Source organism: Urocampus carinirostris, chromosome 1, assembly GCF_059441175.1.
Source record: "Urocampus carinirostris isolate Australia breed hairy pipefish chromosome 1, RoL_Ucar_1.0, whole genome shotgun sequence".
Classification (NCBI taxonomy): domain Eukaryota; kingdom Metazoa; phylum Chordata; class Actinopteri; order Syngnathiformes; family Syngnathidae; genus Urocampus; species Urocampus carinirostris.
The window spans coordinates 30,794,562-30,815,950 of record NC_142349.1 but is presented as its reverse complement, the minus strand read 5'-3'; the positions used below and the strand labels follow the sequence as shown (position 1 = coordinate 30,815,950).

Below are 21,389 nucleotides of genomic sequence, written 5' to 3'. Positions count from 1 at the left end.
CACGGCGTCGCAGTGGTTAGCGTGTGTGCGGCACAGTTCTGAGGTCGTGAGATCAAACCTCCTGAGTGGAGTTTGCATGTTCTCCCTGTGCTTGAGTGGGTTTCCTCCCACGTCTAAAAACATGCATGTCAGGTTAATTGGCCGGATCAAATTGTCCCTAGGTGTGACTGAGCGAATGAATTGTCTGTCCCTGTATGCCATGCAACTGGCTGGCAACCAGTTCAGGGTGTCCCCTGCCCACTGCCTGAAGATAGCTGGGATGGGCTCCAGCACCCCCGCGACCCTAGTGAGGATAAGCAGTGCAGATATTGGACGGATGGAGTTGGCTTTGGGTCGGTCTTGCAAATCAAGTTAACAGGATAGGCACGGCTTTAATACCTAACTTTATACTGACCCTCCAAATTTGAATTGTTTGGCTGTGACCTCTCGTACCGTTCTATTTAACATATAATCAGGTATTTAGTGAGATTAAAGACGTCGCTAATGTGTGTTTAAATCAAAGAGCCACTATAGGAACAGCTGCAGAAGTGCGCTGATTTCGGCCATGATCAATGTCACTATACTAAACCGGTGAAGAGCATTTTCTGGCCAATTACATGAACCTTTAACCCTCACTGAAACAATTAATCTTCCACGCACAAACCGGTATTGTACTTTTTCCTGATAAGGCTGCTTCCTCAGCCCTGATCATTTGTGTCAGCTCCTGCACGTTGTCCCCATCTAGTGGACAATGGATAATTTGATCATTTAAAAAAAGCAAACTCTTGATTAAACCGATTCAATGTAAAGACACACAAACACATAAAAACCTAAAAACCCTCTTGAACAAAGTATGTATGTAAGTAGGTGTGGTATTTTATTTTAATCTCATATGTAGTGGAATACAAAGTCCTTGCAACCCACACAATAATTCCAACAGTAACCTGACTCCATAGAGAAAAAGTGTGCACAACATAATCTGATGGAAAATAGAAAAAAAATAAGGGCGTTTGGTGGGGGGCATTTAGGGCGTGGCTGACACGCAACTGCCACACAACTTTTCTTTTTGGGTGTGGAAAAATGGAGATCAATGTAATCTTTCGGTTGTAGACTGTATACATATTTCAAAAGAATCTAAAGATAAATCACAAATGTAAATGTTGAAGTAAACGGTCAAGTGAAAATTTAATTTTAAATTTCATTTGAAAATAAAAAGTGTTTTTACAACTAGGTTTTGCAGTATGACAAAAAGCACAAACATAATAATTTACATGACTGTCTATTCAGTCACTCAGCTGTTTTTACACTCACTTTGCTACACGGCACAAAAGGAATGAAGTCTCGCCCCCGATTTAGATGTGAGGAAAACTTAACTCTTAAATATATTCAAAAATGCATAAGTAATCAAGGAATCGTTGGTTTGACGTTAACAAGCTGCCTTCATAGGTCCAACTATTTATATGACCCCCAGCCACCCCTTAAACAGCTATTTAGCATGTGGAGTCTCGGGTGCTGTTATGTCTCTAGAGGGACTTTACTGAAGCAAGGCAAATTCCCATGAATGAGGATAGCGTTTCAATTTCAGAAAGGACTGGTTCATCTCGTGTCATGAAAATTACTAGAGAGTCAAACGGAATGGTGATTATGCAAAAGAGTAATGCCAACTGTGATGCAATACAATTTAAAGATGACTGACTGGACCGGTTGAATTGAACATAGTCCATGCGAGTTGCTAGAAAGCAAGAAAAAGACCACGGAACCAATTGACACTAGGTGCTGCAGTAAACCTTTTGAAACAAAGCCATCTTTTTTCCTGACCACAACACATCTAATAACACCTGAAAAGAAATTATGTACGACAAACACGCAAAAAGGTGTTGTCTGCCAAGAGCAAGAGGGTCCTCCGTATCCAACCTCATGAGACACCGACTCAGGTTGGGCGTAGAAAAAATAACCCCACAAAATAAAAACTTGACGTGTTGAGGATGATGAATGACCCCCTTGGAAAATAACTGCCATCTGAGAGCATTTCAGTTGCGCTAAACAGGCAAGAGTCTGGTAGGCTGTTAGTAGACGTTGCGCGCCATCCGTCCCAGTCTCGTCTATCACACCATGTAAGAGTTCTGATTCTTCAGCTTGTCCAGCTCTTTACTCTGCTGCCTCAGAAACAGTACTCTGAAGGAACAACAACAAAGTCTTTTTAAGAATGAGCGACATCAGCGATCATCCAATTTTATGGAGTGCTTTGCCTCACCTTTGTTCCCTCAGTGTGGCCTGAATTTCACTGACTCGGACCAGGGAGCGAAGATTTTTCATCTCTGTGCACAGCTCCGACATGTAGAGGCTGCCCATGTTGTGAATGTCCTCACGCAGCCGGGCCGCCTGGCACAGAGATGATGTTTATTGAAGGAAAACAGCAGGCGAACACTATTTCACAATTGCAAAACAAAACTCGACATCTGTCCGGGAAGATCAGACAACAATGGAACGGCTGTAGTCCTCTTCATTAACTTTAATTACTCTCAACTTCACATTCTGGTAGTGGAGAGGGAAAAAAAATGGATGCCCATAATAATGATGGGGAACTGAAAGATATAAGACAATGTTTTTTTCTTTTTTTCCTCAATTTCCCCATTTTCTTGAAAACAGAGAGATTGTGTTGAAATTTACGAAAGTAATATGGAGGTCCTTAAGGCAAAACATCTTCTGAAAAACTAAATAGCCTTTCACATATGCTCTTAGAGGATGTTCACTCTAGATCAGTGTTTTTCAACCAGTGTGCTGTGAGACCTTGTCTACTGTGCCGCTGGAATTTGCCCAATTTTATCTTTCCAAAAAAATCAGGCCATTATTCAGTATTTTTGTTATCTTCAGACAAGGAACTGTATAGTCATCCATATCAGTAGGTGGCAGTAGATTTTTATATACTTTTTTATACTAACTATATGCTCATGAGTTAGCACAGTACATTTAATAACTTCATTTGTTTAACAAAACGGTTTAAGATTGCACTGTAAAAAAATACAAACATAAATTAAACACATCATTCTTTTTTATTTTAAGTATTATTTTCTTCTTTTTGAATACTAATTATCTGCTTATGAGGTAGCACAGAGAAATATTTGACGTAACTTAATTTTCGACGGACGGTGTGCCTCTGAACTTTTTTATAAATATAAGTGTACCTTGGTTCAAAAAAGTTTGAAAAACACTGCTCTAGATCACTGTTTCTCAACTGATGGGTCAGGACCCAAAAGAGGGTCTCGGACCCATTTTTGATGAATTGCCAGCCTTTGCTTAGGCAAAATGATGCTAAAAAAGGAAAAAAAACAAGGGTTGTTTTAACTCCTTAACAGTAGATGTCGACAATTCCTTGTAAAAGGAAGTTGACAACAGCAATTTAAAAAAAAAAAAAAAAAAAGATGGATGAATTTTGATGACATGTTGCACATTGCCCAACGCAGATAGGGCGGAGAACATATGAAATATAGATTATATTATCTTGAAAACAAAGCTACTGAAGTGTTTTACTTTTGACTTCATTATTGAGCATTAAGACGAATAAGTCGTTTAGGTTTTGCTCACCATTTTGCTTTTGTTTACTCTTAATAGAAATACATTCTTCTATTTCTGGTTTAAACTGCACAATCCTTTCCATCCATCAATTCATTTTCTGCACCAAGTATCCTAACTAGGGTCTCGGGTTACTGGAGCCAATCCCAGCCTTCTACAGACAGTGGGCACTTTCGTGAAATAAATTTAGAAAATTCAATTTTGTTCTAGATTTGCGTCGCAGCTTGTAATTAGAGTGTGATTGTGGGTCCTGAAGTTAGACCAGTTGAGAACCAGTACTCTAAATGCAAATTTTTAAAAAACAACTGGATGGATGAAGGATTCTAGGGACACCTTGGTTCTTTATTTTCTTTTGAAACTGTAATTACCAATCACAGGAACCCAGGGTCATGTTTTCGGCTTTGTTTTGATATGTTAACCTCTTAACAACAGTCTGTCTTTGATTTACATTTTCTTTATACAGGAATGTTAAAAGTGATGTAAAAAAATTGTATCAGAGTCCAATTTTGTTTTTGCCAAGGTTTGATTCCCAACCCGCCCTGAAGTGGTGCAACGATTCACCAACCCACAATAGACTTTTTGCCCACTTTTGTTTTGTTTTACACATGAACAAACCAAAACTAAAAATCCAACAATGTGACGTATAAGTGAGTACCTGCTTCTCAGTATTCTCTGAAGGCCATCCTTGGATATGTTTGATGAGACTTTCATCGAAATGAGCTGCCAGGGAGGGGGTGAAGGACGTGGGTGCGTCAGACTGACTTTGACTGGTGGTGAGGGGCAACGTTGCGCCGGCTGTGCTTGATGCCGTAGAGAGTATTTCGTGGCTGCAGATGATGTAACCGCATGCAAAAACAGTTAACTCCCACGGTATTTGTCACAGAAAAAGTCAATAGCTCGAAAATTTGCCACAATTCACTTGGAGTTAACGTTAACTACCTCCTTTGCTGAAGTGTCCTGGGATCTTCAGGACGCTTCTCTGCGGTCTGAGCCAGAGGTGTGGAACTTTGTTTAACCGAAGACGCATTTCCCTGGAGGGAGAAAACATTTGAACTGAAATCGTAATACACATGGAAGATACAGAAAGTATAACTAAACAAATGGCGACCGTTGTTAAGTTACCAACGTGGATTTGAGATTAAGCAGCAAGCAGGGAAACTCACCCGAGTCTGCAAGGACGTAATGTTGCTCGAGTGAATGTTTTTCGGGTTGCTCTGCGCCGTGCCATTGCGCGGTGACACATAAGGTCGTGGTGACGAGGCGTCAGATGTCAAAGATGCCGGGGACTGACTGGAGTGTTGCGCTAAGGACAGCAAAGAAGAAGGTAATACATTCGAGGACAACGACGTCATCGCAGTCCCGTGAATATCGACCTCCACAATATGCAGTGAAAAAGTAATAATAATATTCTGTACGGAGGCCAAGGTTTATCCAAAGTTGTATCTATGAAAACAACACGATTGTTCATCTATGAACGACAAATGCATTAATGTAAGGCAGATTATCAAAATTACTCAAATAATTTCACAGGTCATTTTCTTCAGGTATTGTTAAATCTGAATTGAGCAGTGCTTTTGATTTAAATGTTTATTTCTTGATCATAACCCATTTCCCTAGAACCTATAGACCATTTGGTAGTAAAATGGGATTTTAAGGCTCTGTTGGTAGTATACAAAATCATGCATGGACTTGCTCCCTCATATCGTTCAGATTTAATTTCCCCCTATGTTCCTGTCTGGAGCCTTTGCTCTGAAACTGCTGGTCTACTAGTGATCCCAAGAGCCAAGAAGAGATCCGCAGGTTCGAGAACATTATCTATTTGGGCCCTGGTGCTGTGGAATGCTCTTCCCCCTGAGATTCGATCTCCAACCTCAGTGGAAATGTTTAAATCTAATCTTAAAACACAGGTCTATTCTATTGCATATGAATAACGTATATTTTTTGTTGACAATATATCTGTACTATTTGTAATTGCAACATCCATTGCCGCCTGATCATCCTCAAATGGGGATTACCACATGTGCGGTCCCTTCTCAAGGTTTCTCCATTTTCCTCATGTTGAGGTTTTTGAGTTTTTCCTTGCCCTCGTGTAGGTTTTAGATCAGGGGATGGTGAAATAATAGTATGTGGTTTGCAATAATCTGTGGTCTGTGCAGCCCTTTGAGACTCTTTAGCTTAAGGGCTACACAAATAAACATGACTTGACTTAAATCCAGCCCACCTTAAACCAGCAGAAGATGTGCATCCACATCCAGCAAGTAAGCCTCCAAGATTGTTTTTAAAACCGCCAACAGACTGCCCTCTCAACAATTTGTTCTAACAAACAAAAAATTCTCACATAACAGTCTTAGTTTGTCACCATACTTAATGACTGTGAAAGTCAAATGGCGGCAGAAGTAAATACAACAAATTTTCAAAACCAGGGGTCTCCAAGTGTTTTGAACAGACTGGAATAAAACCATCGGCGGGCCCGAGTTTGGTGACCCTGTTTAAAACCATAAGAACCTCACGACAAAGCCAAACAAAAAAAAAAAGATATTTATTGTGTGTAGTTTTTTATAGCAAAAAAGATAAAATGCTCACATAATACATAGATTTCTGAAAAAATATTAAGTCAAATGTTTTTTGTGAATCTACACAAAGAACTACATGAAAAGCAACCTAAAACAAAAATCTGGTATTGAATGTATTTCTTGATATTAGATGTAGATATTACAATCTGCTTATAGCTTTGAAACACTGCTAAAGTAACAAATTTGTTATATTATCAACAGTAAACTTTAAATATAAAGTGTAGATTTTTGAAAGTTAAAAAAAACACAGTGGGTTTGTGGGTAAAGTTAAGGGCACTTAAGGACCCCAGGACCTTTGAATCACATTTTTAGTTGACACCGGCAGATGGTGTGAGACAGCATGGAGGTCATACCTTGGTTGGCGTGCTGAGCGGCTGAGAGAAGAGCAGTGATGTTGAAAGCGGGTCCAGCAGTGAGGAGCTTATGAAGCACAGACCGCAAGGAAGCTTGGGTGACAGCAGCTGCCAAGACTAGAGGGTGGAAGAGGGCAATGCAAAAATTCACACAAACACACACACACACACACACACAAGTGAGCGACATACAACATGTGACCGCAACACAATGTATGGCAAGATAAAAAAAAAAAAAAAAAACAGTGGAAATGAGAAACATCAGTGTCACCTTTAGTTATTATATGCTCAACTTTTACAAATGTATGCGGGTTTGCCACAGGAACACCTCTGAATGATCACACACTAAGAGTGTAGCCTTGGAAGGCTGTTTTAAGATATTCCCAAACAGAGCTTTTCTTTCAATTAGGCACAGAACGATTAGTGTTTCTCCCCACAATTATACAAACATGTTGCAAATTATTTCACGTGACGGGGGACTTGATAAATTGAGTCTTAAAGTTGACCCATATGGCTTGTTGGCTGTACAGCTGTGATGTCATTGAAATAACACCGTAAAAATGGCAAATCCCAGTAACACGACATGTGAGGTCAGCTCCAAAATAGAGTGAACCAAGTTTCAATGACCCCGATTTTATGGCCAATTTTGACAACAAGTCCCTGATGGATATGTCCGGACAAAAAAACAGTTATAGTGCCAGAAAATTAGATACACAGCCATATCAACTCAAAACGGTGGTTGAGGCAAGTGACTAGGGCAAACTTGACCCTTGCGACGAAGGGAAAAGGAGCCAATGTTTCCACACAGATTAGTAAGTTGTGTTTAAGACTTTTTTTACGATAGTGTTTGATATAGTATCCAGTTTTTATCACTCTTTCATGAAGGTAACGTTTCGTAGTGAAGCGCAGTTCGCTTGTCAGTCAGAAACACGCCGAAACGGGCCATAGTAAAGACCCACGGAGTCAATATATTTCTATCTATCAGTCTACCCTGCTCATATCCCTTGAGAAGGGTGATTGACAGCAAGACAAACACATACACAAATAAAGACAAGAAAAGGAAAAAAACATAACAAAAACAAAACCAAAAAAAACAAAATATACCATGGCCAACCCAAATGCCCAAACAACTACAAAAGCACCTCGGCAGCCAAATTCATGCTTTTGTCCTTCCAGATAAAACGGGACAAAAAGCGGCAATGTCACTCGGGTCAGGGTGACACAACAATCTTCTGTTCAATAGCAGGGCCCAACAGCTTTCACTGGTTTACCCCTGCCGCATCATACAGCTGCCCTGCCCATCTCTTAGAATACGTCCAAACATCTCAGCAATATATTTACTGTTGCAAGATATACAGTAGATGTTGCACTGCAAAAATCATTTAAACCAGGGGTCTCCAACATTTTAGCCCGGAAGGTACTTTTTTTTTACTAATTATCGCAAAGGGCATCAAATTTGATATAGATTTATAAATAACTTCATGTTGTAACTATTTTGTTCCTATGTTATAACCAGTTTAATTATTAGAAGTTGTGTTGAATAGACTCAGTCAACCACTAAAACAATCATTCTACTAGAATTAAAACAATGACCCTGCACTAGTAGGCTGTTTTCTGAATAAGTCTGCAGGCACATCAGCTGTCCTAGGAAGCACCACGTTGGAAAACCTTGACAAAAACCTTGTCTAGATGTATTGTTTATTCCCTATTGAACTGCATTCTTCAGTTTCTGGTGTATTTGCAAGTCACTTTACCACAAAACTCGTTTTTTAGTAACGTCCAGGCAAAGAGACAAGAATTGAATGAATACTGTTCCGCAAAATATAACCAAAACATCTAGGGCGCATTTTATGTACATCTGCAGTGCAACATGTTCCTGGTGAGCAGCTTTGTCTTTAGTAAAGCAACTGGCTTGCAAGTGTGCTCATGTTACTCTGATGACGTCAGAGCTCAGGATGTCAAGGAAAGGACAGGCTGTCTTTAAAAATGCATTATCTCAGAAAAATAATTTGAAAATGCCAATGTAACACAGATTTTATGCAAAAAAAACATGTACCGTAATTTCCAGACTATAAGCTGCTATTTTTGTCACAAGCTTTCATCTCTGCAGCTTATGCAATGATGCTGCTAATTTATGCATTTTTTTCTAACGACTGCCAGGGGAGCCCGAGCAGTAAAGGTCAGACTGACACAGGAGGGATATATGTGATGAAGAAAGTTTAACGTAACTTCACGCTTTGTGCATGAATAAAAAACACATGAACAGAACCTCATCCAGGAAAAGGTGTCAATGGAAAGGGAAGGGCTAACTACCATATTGGGAATAATTTTACGACTATTTATTTGAAAACGGAAATAGTGTGGTTAAACGGACGGATTACTAGAAGCAACGTCCAACGAAGGAGAAATCTTTTTAGGTGGACAACTATTTGTCTGCATTATCGTATGTTATGGAGTGAATATTTTACACGGTTGGATTTCATTGATTGTCCTGGATGGAACAAAGCCATTTTTGTGGACATTCAAAGATGAAAACACCCAGGGGCTGGTGAGTTACGCTGGCTTTATAGTTTTTAGGTATCCTGTTTCAGACTGATCGTGATGTTCATTTTGCAATGGTCAGAATATTTTGACTCCCGATAGTTGAAGCTTTCCAAGGTATTTTAATTACTGGTGATATCGTACAGGCACGCATTTGTTCATCGAATGTCTGGCAGCCAACCGGCAGGCCTTCGGATAGTTAACGGGTTAAGGTACCGTATATTATTAAAACAGAGGTCACATTAATCGGGTAAGAATACAATCCTGACATAAGCACTTTTTAAATTGAAAAAGTAGCTGTTTTTATTAAATGATTTTTGATTTTTATCAGTATACATATACATTTTGAATGACACTCCAGGATATTAATTGTGTCTTGTTGCTCATGAATAGGTGTAAAGGATTTTGTATCAAAATAGAGCCAAGAAGATACTGCTGCATTTCACCCATACACTAACATGTGACATTTGCACAGAAAACAAACTTAAAAATTGTATTAATTTAATTTTATTTAGCTTTTCAGAAGGCAGACGTTTTTTGTTTTTTTTTTAAATTCATGCTGCGTTTAATTGCACTTTTTTTATTGCCGAGATAAGCGGCAGATTGTGCATGTTCCATTTTGTTCGTTTTATTTGAATCATAATAACACAAATTACAACAAAAATTGTTCTTTATTGTGTTTCTTTAGTTTTATCAAAGCACTAAAACATACTGTTATCAATTAATTTGGTAATGAAGATAAACTTAAGGTGGTATCCTCCAACAAAAGTAGTCACATGGTGCATCTTTTGCCACAGGATGCTCTGCAACCAACAGAGTTAGAAAGATACTAAGCTAATATAACTACTATAGATGTGTTGCAATCGTTATAAGGCTCATAAGGCTTTTATTATTTTGCGGCTCTCGAGAATTTTTATATTCAGTTTTTTCATCCAATATGGCTCTTTCAACATCCCCTTGGCCAAGGCACATCAAACTACTTGCAACTGTAATTGCAGCTTAAGATGGCAATAAATGTAATACATTCCAAGTGGGTGAAAATGATATTGTACCATCTTTAAGTATCTAAAAGTATAAAATCGCAACTTTGTCCCATTTGTTGTTGATTCTTGACATTTTTTTTTTATTTTATAATTTGGTGAATGAAGTCTGAAATGTGGTTGAATGTTCAAAGAGGCCAAACACTTTGTAAGGCACTGTATTTATTTTTAACAATTCGTTTTGTTAAAGAGATGCATCTACTTTTTTTTGCAACGATTACCTTGCATGATTTGCAGGGGCAAAACAATGATAATCCTTCAGAAAAAATTAAAACCCCAAATTTAAAAAGCTCAAACGCCAACTGCTTTCCTCAGTAAGTGAGCAATAAAAAGTCACACATTCTATGGCACAGAACTGAATGTTTCAATGTTAATTTTACTATTCAGATGTTTAATGAATAAGATCATTGTAATCAAACATATAAATGTGTTATTAAATGTGTCATTAAATCACATTATTCTTTTGCCTGAAACAAGCACTTAATGACCCGGCGTGTCGCACTTCATAGAATTGAATTCGTCTGTCCACTTCATCCGTCCAATTAAGAGGCAAATATAAATCTCCATATTTGTGCTTTCGCAGCATCAGGCCACGGCAAAGTATGAATATTGCCGTCTCTGGAAATGTTCCGCTCGAGTGACTTTCATGACATACAGAATCTAAAGTGAAAACTAATCCTCACATGTTTTCTGATTTGTGATGTTTAAACTGAGGTGGATGCATGTAAGTGAGGGCACACTCGAGTACATGGAGCCCATTTCCCTTCTTTTTGAATCATAAACATTGAACTCATTCAACCAAACTCATCTGTAAAGTTGAGTAATGGTTATGTCTTAGTGTTCTCTATATGCTGACACAGGTTTTTACATGTGTGATGGACAAAGATCCATAGTTTACATTCAACAATGGTGACAAACTCTTCTAAGGAAAGTGTTATGTCCATTGGTCATTCTCACCCTCATTGAGCTTGGCCATGTCCATCCCACCGTTGTTCATCTGCAGAGTAGCTTGAAGTGCTGGCAAGAGTTGGCGCAGGAGGGCCGGATCTTGAAGCAGTGCTGGCGATGAGGGCTGGCCACTTTGACTCAACTGCACAGTGGAGGAGGAGGAGGAAGAGGTGGTGGTGGATGTGGCAGAAGATGAGTTCAGAGTCTGAGAGGAAGAGGACATGGGGCCAGAATTGGAGACATTGGACTGGTCCCCAGAAGCGTTCTCTGTAAAAACCCAAATAAAAGTACATTATTTTAGACGCACAATCTAGGAGCTTTTTAATGGTAAGGTACAACAAGCGATTTTAATAATGGTAACATAGACGTCAGGTTTGGAAATTATATGTTGATGGGCCTGCGGCTGAACATTTACTCACTTCTCGTTCACCATGCATCTTCTGTTCCACTGTTATGCACACATCACATCAAGCATACCCAACATTTTGTGTCACTGCTGTTATTGCTCAATTGTGAAAAGAAAAGCAGCAACAAGGGAAGCTGTCAAGCCAAGTCCAAAAGCTTGGTGGTGACAAAAGGTTTGTGCCTTTCGTGTTAAGTCCACAATACTTGTTAAGGCTAAAATCACGTTCAATCTCTGATTTTTTGTGATATGCCCGTTGTCAAATAATTTTGAAGGGTATGCACATTTGTGGAACTTCCTATTAGTTTTTTATTCAGGCACATGCCTCAAAAACCGTTTTAAATGTTCTAAAACTTGGCGGAATTATGTTTTGGTTCATTCTTGATTTCACACATTTATTATACCAAAACCAACTGCTCTTTCAACAACATAGGTTGTACGGACAGACTTTTACAGCCGTGCCAAGTGGAATAACTCCAATGACTGCCAGTACATTATTACTCTCCCTGAATGCCTTTTATTTAATGAATGCCGCAGGGTTCATCAACACAGTTTGCAGTTTTGACAGTTGGTTCAGCGCTCTGTTGTATCATATTGGCTTCATTTGGATGCAACTAGGCTCAGTGCTCAGGTTTTCTCCTTTGGGCACTGCTGAAAGGACTTGAGTGGAAAGGCACATAGATTTTTCTCTCGCTTGTAGACTACAGGCTGACTGAGTGGACAATTGCATGCTGATCGATAAGGAGCAATTGGTGGAAATAGAAATATTAAGACAGAAAATGTATTCTCAGACCACGTCTGCATAATGTTAAGCGTTTTCAAACGACTTGGAGATACAATTCCAAAAATTGCAAACACATACAAATGTTTTTGTAGTGCAGTGGTTAAAACTTTCGCCCAACACGCGAAAGGTCTCCGGTTCGAGACCGGGTGGAAACATATGCAGGCCTGGAAAGGGATGGACACCACCCGTCTGTACTTGCCCAAGACACCCCGGGAAATGGTGCCCCCAAGACACTAGTGGTTAAGGGATCCAACAAACTGACAAATAAAAACTATTCATCCAAAGTAAACATACAGTAATTATAAGAAAAAAATGCTAATAAATTTAGTGCAAGGGGTCAAACTTAGGCCATCTGACAAATTTAATCCGGCCAGCAAGACAATGCTAAGAGAAGCACGAGAGAAAAATAAACCTCATCACATCAAACAATGATTATCAATTTTAAATATGAATGAATGAAAACTTTATTCGAACATTAAAATAAAAACAGAACAAAAACAATAACTTAACGACAAAATAATATTACATAATATGTTCGAAAAGGGGTAGTCAGAAGCAAATGCTTATATTCCCATATCCCTTCATCGTCCCTATTAAACACACCAATTATATAACAACAATATGTCCATTGCATGTTGCCAAAGCCAAGTGCCCCTCTCAAAAAAAAAAACACACACTGCAGCTGTATTGGCTGACTACCATTTATCAACCAGAGAACATTTGAAGAAAGACCCATCTGATGTTATTTTACTTAAAATATGAGTCACGGACGTGCTGTTTAATGCAATACGACTGCACTCACATGTGGTGAGTGGATGACTGATGATCATTAACCGCAACTTTTACGACTAAACTAGACTTTTCATTCTCAGTCACAACACAGATTAAAAAATACAAAATTAAAAAATAGACATTGGGTGTTTTTGAGGAAGTTTAAAGAAAGCTTTAGCTCCTTTCCATATTACATATGAAATTGAACAGAGAAGTTCCCAAATTCAGGGTCACACTATCATAGAAATATAAAAAGCAGAGAAGTACTTTTAAATCATGAAATAACTCGTTTAAATCATTTTCACTCCTCATGTGCCATTTTTGTTCATTTCCAGTTTGCATGAGTTTCCCCAAGTTAAAACACTGTAGTGGAATGAATCGCTTTGCTTTTCAAGAGATTAAGTCTTGGTGAAGGAAGAATATCTCATCTCATTAGCTACAACGCTTATCCTCACTAGGGTCGCGGGGGTGCTGGAGCCCATCCCAGCAATCATCGAGCAGTGGGCAGGGGACACCCTGAACTGGTTGCCAGCCAATCACAGGGCACACGGAAACAGACAATTCGCTCTCTCATTCACATCTAGGGACAATTTGGACTGGCCAATTCACCTGAAATGCATGTCTTTGGAATTTGGGAGGAAAACGGAGTGCCCGGAGGAAGAATATATTGATGGGGAAAAAAAAAACTAACAATTTTACACGTCAGAATCATAAGTGTAATTTAATTGTGAGCCTCAGAAAGATTTCCAGCCCTATAGCTAAGGCACATTTAATGCCATTCATTTACTAACTCTTTTAATTGACAATTTTTTTTCAATGATTGCACCCATTGATGGTAACATTTCATCAACATGACAAGAGTAAACTTGTGTCCTACTTGTTGCTTTGTCCTGCAAGGCTTCTTGTCTGTAGTCCATGTCCCTGGGGAAACTGTTTGCCGCCAACTTGGCGGGGTCTTTCTGACGCTGCTCTCTGTAATCAGACGCAGACAGTAGTCTTGTGGGACTAGTTTCGAGTAGATGTCAGTTCGATAGTGCATCCGTTCCTTTTGTCACATACCAACAAAATGCATACATGTTTCATTCAACGTTAGAATTGTGTTCAAGACGACTTGCCTTTCCAACAGGTCCTTGGGCTTTTCCCACTGCGAGACTTCAGTTCTACAATTGTAGTAGTACTTTTTCCCAGAAGAGCTAATGTGTTCTGTCCAGTCATCTGCGGGGTCCTGGTCACAAATCAGGGTATATCAATTTAATAACAGCAAAGTTATTCTCCAATAAAATCTCATGCCATATTCAAATAGTGTCACTCATTTCATTAGCCAATCAAAAAGTGTTTAGTGTACGCTGCACCTCTTTTACATGAGAATTATTCAAATGAGCTTTTGATTTATGAGCTTGACATTTAGGACATTTTTATAATAAAAAAACATTGTGCAAATACAATGGGGCAAATAAGTATTCAGTCAACCACAAATTGTGCAAGTTCTCCTACTTGAAAAGATTAGAGAGGCCTGTAATTCTCAACATGGGTAAATATCAACCTTGAGAGAGAATGTGGGGGGAAAAAAGAAAATCACATTGTTTGATCTTTAAAGATTTTTTTCCCAAATTAGAGTAGTAAATAAGTATTTGGTCGCCTACTAACAAACAAGATTTCTGGCTGTCATACTTCTAACAAGGTCTGGCAAGTCTCCACTCAGGGTGCCTGGTTTAACACATTATCCGTATAAAAGACACCTGTCCACAACCTCACTCAATCACACTCCAAAATATAGTATTACCACAACCAAAGAGCTGTCGCCGAACACCAGATACTTAAATGTAGACCTGCGCCAGGTTGAGAAGACTGAATCTGCAATAGGTAAAATACTTGGTGTGAGGAAATCAACGGTGGGAGCAATTATTAGAAAAAAAGAGGACATAAGGCCACTGATAATCTCCGTTGAACCAGTTCTCCAAGCAAGATCTCAACCCAAGGGCAACATGATAAATGCGAAAGATGAGCAAAAATCCCAGGACCACAGGTGGGGGGACATAGTGAATGACTTACAGAGAACTGGGACCACAGTAAATAAAACTTTTATCAGTCACGCCGCTAGGGACTCAAATGCTGCACTGCCAGGCATGCCGCGCCCCCTGCTGAATCCACTACACGGTTCGCTAAAGAGCATTTGGATGATCCAGAAGAGGACTGGGGGAATATGCGATGGTCAGATGAACCAAAAATAGAACTTTTTGGCAGAAACACAAGATCTTGGGTCTGGAGGAGAAAGAATACTGATTTTTATCCGAAGAAAACCATACCCACTGTGAAGCATCATTTAGGTGGAAACATCAAGCTTTGTGGCCATTTATCTGCAAAGGGACCAGGACGACTGATCTATATAGAGAAAAAAAAAAATCAATGGGGATGTATCGAGAGATTTTAAGAGAAAATCTCCTTCCATCAGGAAGAGCCTTGGAGATGAGACGTGGATGGGTTTTTCAACCTGACAATGATCCCAAACACGTGGCCAGGTGACTAAGGGAGTGGCTTCGTAAAAAGCATTTCAAAGTCTTGGAGTGGCCTAGCCAGTCTCCAGATCCCAACCCCATAAAAATCTGGGGAGGGAGTTGAAAGTTTGTGTTGCCCAAGGACAGCACCAAAACATTACTGCTTTGCAGGGGATCTGAATGGAGAAATGGATCTAAATAACAGCAAGTGTGTGAAAAGCTTGTGAAGCGTTACCGAAAAGATTTGGCTTCCATTTTTAGAAACAAAGGGTACATAAAGTATTGGGATGAACTCATGGTATTGACGAAATGCTTATTTTCCACACAGTGGTCCCAAAGATTTTGTCTCTCACGGTCGAGGTTTACCCACGTGGCCAATTACAGGGCTCTCTAATATTTTCATGTAGGAGAACTTGCAGAATTAGTGGTTGACTAAATACTTATTTGTCACACTCTACACAAACTTAGATACAAAACCCTGAATATGTAGGGAATCAACCAAAATTAGAAGAAAAGCCCAAAAAGTCCAACAAAATGTATTTGTCCAGCCCTAAAAGTCTTTGAATATTTGTCTCATTTAATGGGATTGTCACAATTTTTTTAAATAGTCTTTTCCTATGTTATAAAAGAATAATCATGACACTTATTAAGCGTGTGCCGTGAAACAACATTACCTTTAGTTCAACGGTTTCTTAGAGATATTTACTTAAAATCAAGTATTAATGGCAATTTTTTTCCTGGGTCTCGCAATTGACCGCAAAATTATAAAAAAGTATATTTTTGACCAGGGGAAAAAAAGTACATTTTTGAGAGTTCTAGGGAAAAATGATTCTCCAAAAACCATGTTTTGTACATAAACTTGATGTAAATACGATGTCATGATTTGACAAAAGGAATTTCAGGCGAAATTAGTTTTTGATATATTTAGCCTTGATATATTTACACAACACATTATTTCTTTTATTTTCTCACATCTCAAAAGTTGCAAGGAAATCACATACAATGAGTAAAAGTACTCCTCCAAAAGAGGTCTGTATTCTACTGCATACAGAGATCATGGTTGTGTCTCCCTTCTTGTGTCTCTCTGTGAATTACGAATGAGACAGAATTGTGTATTATCTATTAAAATACTTTTGTGAAAATTACAGGGTGGGTGGTGACATTGGAGGATTCAAACAATGGGTACGTTCACATGTAGGCAATAATCTGATTGGAAAAAAAAATAGTGGAATTCTGGAGCAGTTCAAGTCATTTACATGCCTAAAGACAAATGCATAACCTCGAATACATGGCGTCTGCCAATATTTCATTTACAAGGGCAATGAGGGAGTGCCGTCATTACACAAATAGATGATGGGTTTCTGCATTTAACTTTTGACATTAAATAATGGATGAATTCATTCATGTCACTCTCAAAATTCAATTAAGTTCCATGCTTGTTTTAAAAAAAAAGACTTATAGTATAAATAGATGAATACAATTGTTGCATACACTATATATAGATGTCTACACTTGTAGCATTCTCAGTGTGGGAGAATAAATTAAAAAAGGAAATGTCCTAGTGACATCAACCAATACACATGAGTGAGTAAAGCTTGCAGGTAGCATTTGTCTCTATACTACAAATTCCAAAATTGTTTGGGATAAGACCTACAGTGCTTTGGGGCAAAAAAAATATCCTTGATGAGGGTAAACTGCACGTGTGCGCAAACAGACGGATTATTTTAATGCGTATGCATGCACAAGCAATGAAAGGACCAACCCCCAACACCTGCCATCAGAAAACTCACAGTTGGACTAAGGTGTAATTAGATAACCCGCGTTAACAAGGCTTTACATGATCTGAATACTGTCAATATTCCTTTCCCAATGAGATTATTGCCTGCATGTAAACATACCGCATGCAAATTGAAAACAACCAGAAATTAGATCAGATCTGACCTCTCTACTCTGATGAAATTGTATGGAAAAAAACATCAAGTGAATGTGTCATGCTTTGAAGCGAAATGTCTGCCGATTTTTTAATTGCATGTGGTTTTAGTGCGGAAAACAAACTCTGGCATATCTTACTCTGTCTGCAGGCTTGCTCGCAGCCAAATGTGAGTCGGCCCCATGGTGGGAGCTGTTGTTTTGAGAGTTCTCGTGAGGAGATTCGTTCGACCCTGCAAGGAAGACATTCATAACCGAACAGCAAAAAATAAAAAAACTGCACAGTGTTTAATCAAACACAGAAATGCCTTTCTTTAATACAAAATTTCTAATGTTTAGCATGTGTTAGTATAATGTTGTTTATATTGTATTGATTATAAAAATCACATATCGGTTTATCAAGTGATGTTTAGTTAAACAAGTTGTGTTGTTATATTTCCAATTCTGTGCTTTTCATCATTGGAAATATTTACAATACAATTTATACCTTTTCGGGTCAGTATTGTGTCGAAGAATGAGGTTGTCAGTTATAGTATAAGGTTCAACATGTAAATGAACTAGCAGAAGGAAAATCATTGACGTGATCACAAAATTTATTAAAATCTGAATTTCATAGGGGAGACATAATGGCTTTCCACGATTAAGCGGCATTAATACAGAAATATTTTCCCATAAAAGGTAAAGCAGCTGCCAGACATTCAGACATTGGCCTACCATTTTTAGCTCGAACTGTGTGGGTGATTTTAGCCTTGCCATGTCCTGTTCCGTCTCCATGTTTGCTGACAGGACTTTCGTCTGAGCGCCGCAGCATCTTGTATGGGGGTGTGGACTCTGATGAGCCATCACGCACCTTGTCGAAACGGTGAAGGCTGCTGGTCTGGCTCTTTGGCTGAGATTTATGGGTCTGCGAAAGAATAATCAAAGCAGAAAGGATTAGTAGGGATTCTGCATACCTGTCCACCTCAACCAATTGCTCCCTTACTAATGACTTACTGATGTTTGAACGTTGGCTTATTAAGTGATAATAAACCTATTAAATACAACGCAGCAACTATATATTCACAGAGAGACAGACTAGATAGAATAAAAATAAAGATAATTGATGTAAATTTAATTTACAAAATAACTGCTTGATCGCAGATACAGTGGAACCTCGGTTTTCGAACGCCTCTCAGTTCGTACAAATCGGAGTTCGACCAAAAATTTCGAGAAATTCTTGCTTCGCTGCTCGGTCAAAAATTCGGAGTTCGAACACCGGTAATGCGTGAGTGCGTACGCTAGAGTGCGATGCTGAGCGGCATACGGGTGTAGATTGTGTGGATCGCCCCCACCCCTCGTGCAACTGACTCAAGCTTTCAGAGAACACTTGTTGGAAAAGGCCCTTTACTGTGTGGACCAGCCAAAAGGGGAGAAAAGTTCCCTTTTTAATATCGGTGAACGGAGTGTTTTAGCCCCTAACTATGCCTCAGAAGAAGGTCGGTGCAAGCAGGACAGGTAAAAAATAAAAGTTGTTCGTACAACTATTGCATTTAAGAATGACATAATAGCTAAATATGAAAGAGGTGTGCGAGTTTCCGATCTTGCTAGGGAAGACAGCATGCGCCTTCTGCTGACCACCACAATGGTAAGAAATCCTAAACATAATTCTTTTCTTTATCTTTTTTTTTTTACACGTTCGTGTTAGCGTGATCTTTCGTACGGAAGATTACGATAACGCGAACGTACGATTAGCCTGGGTTAGCTCTATGATTACGTTAAACATTCAGGTAAACATTCAGGGTTTGGAACTGAGCCCAAAATTCAGGGTGTTGGAACGGAGCCCCCTTTCCAATGAAGCGCTAGCCACTTGTGGTGCTAAATGACTTGTAAAGGAACTGATTTTTTTATTTTTACACGTTCATGTTAGCGTAATCTTTTGTGCGGAAGATTAGGATAACGCGAACGTAAACATTCATGGTAAACATTCAGGGTGTTCGAACGGATTAAAACGATTGACATTATTTTTAATGGGAAAAATGATTTCGGTGATTGAACAAATCGGTTCTCGAACAGGGTTCTGGAACGGATTATGGTCGAGAACCGAGGTTCCACTGTAACTGCTAGTGAACTGGGACAAAGTTTAGCAATCTACGATGACGTTGTCATAAGGCCAAAATGGGCAAGATAAGACTGGTCAGACTAAATATATATATATATATATATATATATATATACATTACTGGAAAAAGGGTAGCACGGCGGCACAGCGGTTGGCGCGTGTGCAGCACAGTTCTGAGGCAATGAGATGAGTTTGCATGTTCTCCCCGTGCTTGCGTGGGTTTCCTCCCACATTCCAAAAACATGGATGTCAGGTTAATTGACCGGTCCAAATTGTCCCTAGGTGTGAATGAGCAAGTGAATTGTCTGTCCCTGTGTGCCCTGCGACTGGCTGGCAACCAGTTGAGGGTGTCTCCTGCCCACTGCCCGAAGATAGCTGGGATGGGCTCCAGCGCCCCCACGACCCTAATGAGGATAAGCGGTGCAGATAATGGATGGATGGATTTTGGCAAACCTTTGGCATAAACTATCAACACAAAAAAACAGTAAATTGAAAAAAAATGCCTTGATTAGCCATCACTTTGAATGATTGGGGTACGTTTGATTGATACCCTTCTTCCACCTTTTGGAACTTACCTGATAGGACTGGGAATCCCTTCTTTCGGTGCACCTGCGTAAAGAAGAAATAATATGACCACAGTATGACACGTTAATATGACAGATCATTGTTTATCGAGAAATGAAGAAAATAACCGCTCCTAAAAGGAGTTTGCGGAAGCACGATTAGCTTCACTCAAGTAAGAATGTTTATATGGCGTTGTTCCTAAATTTGAACTCTTTTCATTCTATTACAACCTAAAGCAGGATTGGCATTATGGCTTGATGCAAAACATTAGGAAAGAGCCGAACTCAAGCCGACTGCAAAATGTTAGCATTTAGCTCTCGAGGCTAGCCGCTGCCAGATAAGCAACTAGCGATGACATAAAAAATTCCAATGCGATGCATAGGAAGCATCAAGTGTTCCCTAGTCAATTTGGTGCCTTATTTACCCATCACTGACTCTTGCTGGTTTCCTTGCATACATCACCATCAAGGCCGGAGTGATGTGTGCGTGTATATGTGTGTTAGCGAGATGGGGGAAACCGTGGCCTCCGGTCTGCCTGCTCTGCTGTTTCTTCTCTTTTTCCGGAGCTTGTTAGATAGACTTTCTTGGGGCGGACAAGGACTTAAACGCACTGCACCGACAATCAGCGCGACATTGCGGATGGCGTTGAGCTAAAAGCACCCGGTGAGCATCGTCAGGCATTCAGACACTGAAGCTAGCCTCGGACGACGTCGCTAAACCGAACGCAGCAGTGACGGAGAGGAAGAGCTGACCAAATCGACGATGATGTTTAGATACTCTAGATTCCGTTTTATTTCTTTCAAAATAAAATATATTTTCATAATTTGATTTAAACGTCATCAAATCAGGAAAATAATGCAGGTAATGCAAGATGTATAGAAGAAGATCTAATTCAAATGGACACATTCGAATATTTTCCTGCACAAGTTTGTACAAGAAACAACAACAAATACACGTTTGGAGAATTGTGTTTTGTATACATTTGTCAAAATTAGTCATAGAAAATGTACTGTAATTGGATTCTGAGGCTATGTTTTTGGTATGTTCGTATTCGTTGCTTTATGGCACTGTGCTTTATGTTGAAATATATATATATATTTCCGGTATTTTCCTTGAGTGACGTAGCTGGAAAGCAAGCACTGTGCGTCCTCTGTGGCGATAGTTCGCGACACACCCACGTTGGTTCCTCTGTGCCATTGATGACCACATACCTGTCAATGTATACGTTTTCCCTGTATGTTATACGTTATTGATCACCTGTGTAGGTCGTTTATCCTTTTTTTGCACGAGAAAAAACTTTTTGAGGGACTTACTCTTTGTTGAACGGATCTTTTTTTT

The 21,389-nt window shown here is 39.3% G+C and overlaps 1 protein-coding gene across 1 annotated transcript; it reads right to left on the bottom strand.

The window, feature by feature from the left end:
• Positions 1–835: 835 nt before the first annotated feature.
• LOC148374288 (WW domain-containing adapter protein with coiled-coil-like) lies at positions 836–20,618 on the bottom strand. Its single transcript, XM_088334873.1, has 13 exons — positions 20,476–20,618; positions 20,063–20,096; positions 18,104–18,293; positions 17,531–17,622; positions 14,077–14,190; positions 13,843–13,933; positions 11,017–11,274; positions 6,479–6,595; positions 4,716–4,855; positions 4,492–4,583; positions 4,208–4,379; positions 2,234–2,361; positions 836–2,154 (listed from the first exon to the last, which is right to left on the bottom strand). The coding sequence occupies exons 1-13, from the start codon at positions 20,514–20,516 to the stop codon at positions 2,085–2,087; spliced, it is 1,539 nt and encodes a 512-aa protein (XP_088190999.1). The 5' UTR covers positions 20,517–20,618; the 3' UTR covers positions 836–2,084.
• Positions 20,619–21,389: the final 771 nt, after the last annotated feature.

Excerpts from the sequence above, each read along its gene's own strand:
- LOC148374288 (XM_088334873.1), bottom strand. The coding sequence starts at position 20,516 with ATGGTGATGTATGCAAGGAAACCAGCAAGAGTCAGTGATGG. Across the intron at positions 4,856-6,478 it reads CGCTCAGCACGCCAACCAAG|CGCAACACTCCAGTCAGTCC; the intron begins GTATGACCTCCA and ends TGCTGTCCTTAG. Across the intron at positions 4,380-4,491 it reads AGGACACTTCAGCAAAGGAG|CCACGAAATACTCTCTACGG; the intron begins GTAGTTAACGTT and ends CATCATCTGCAG.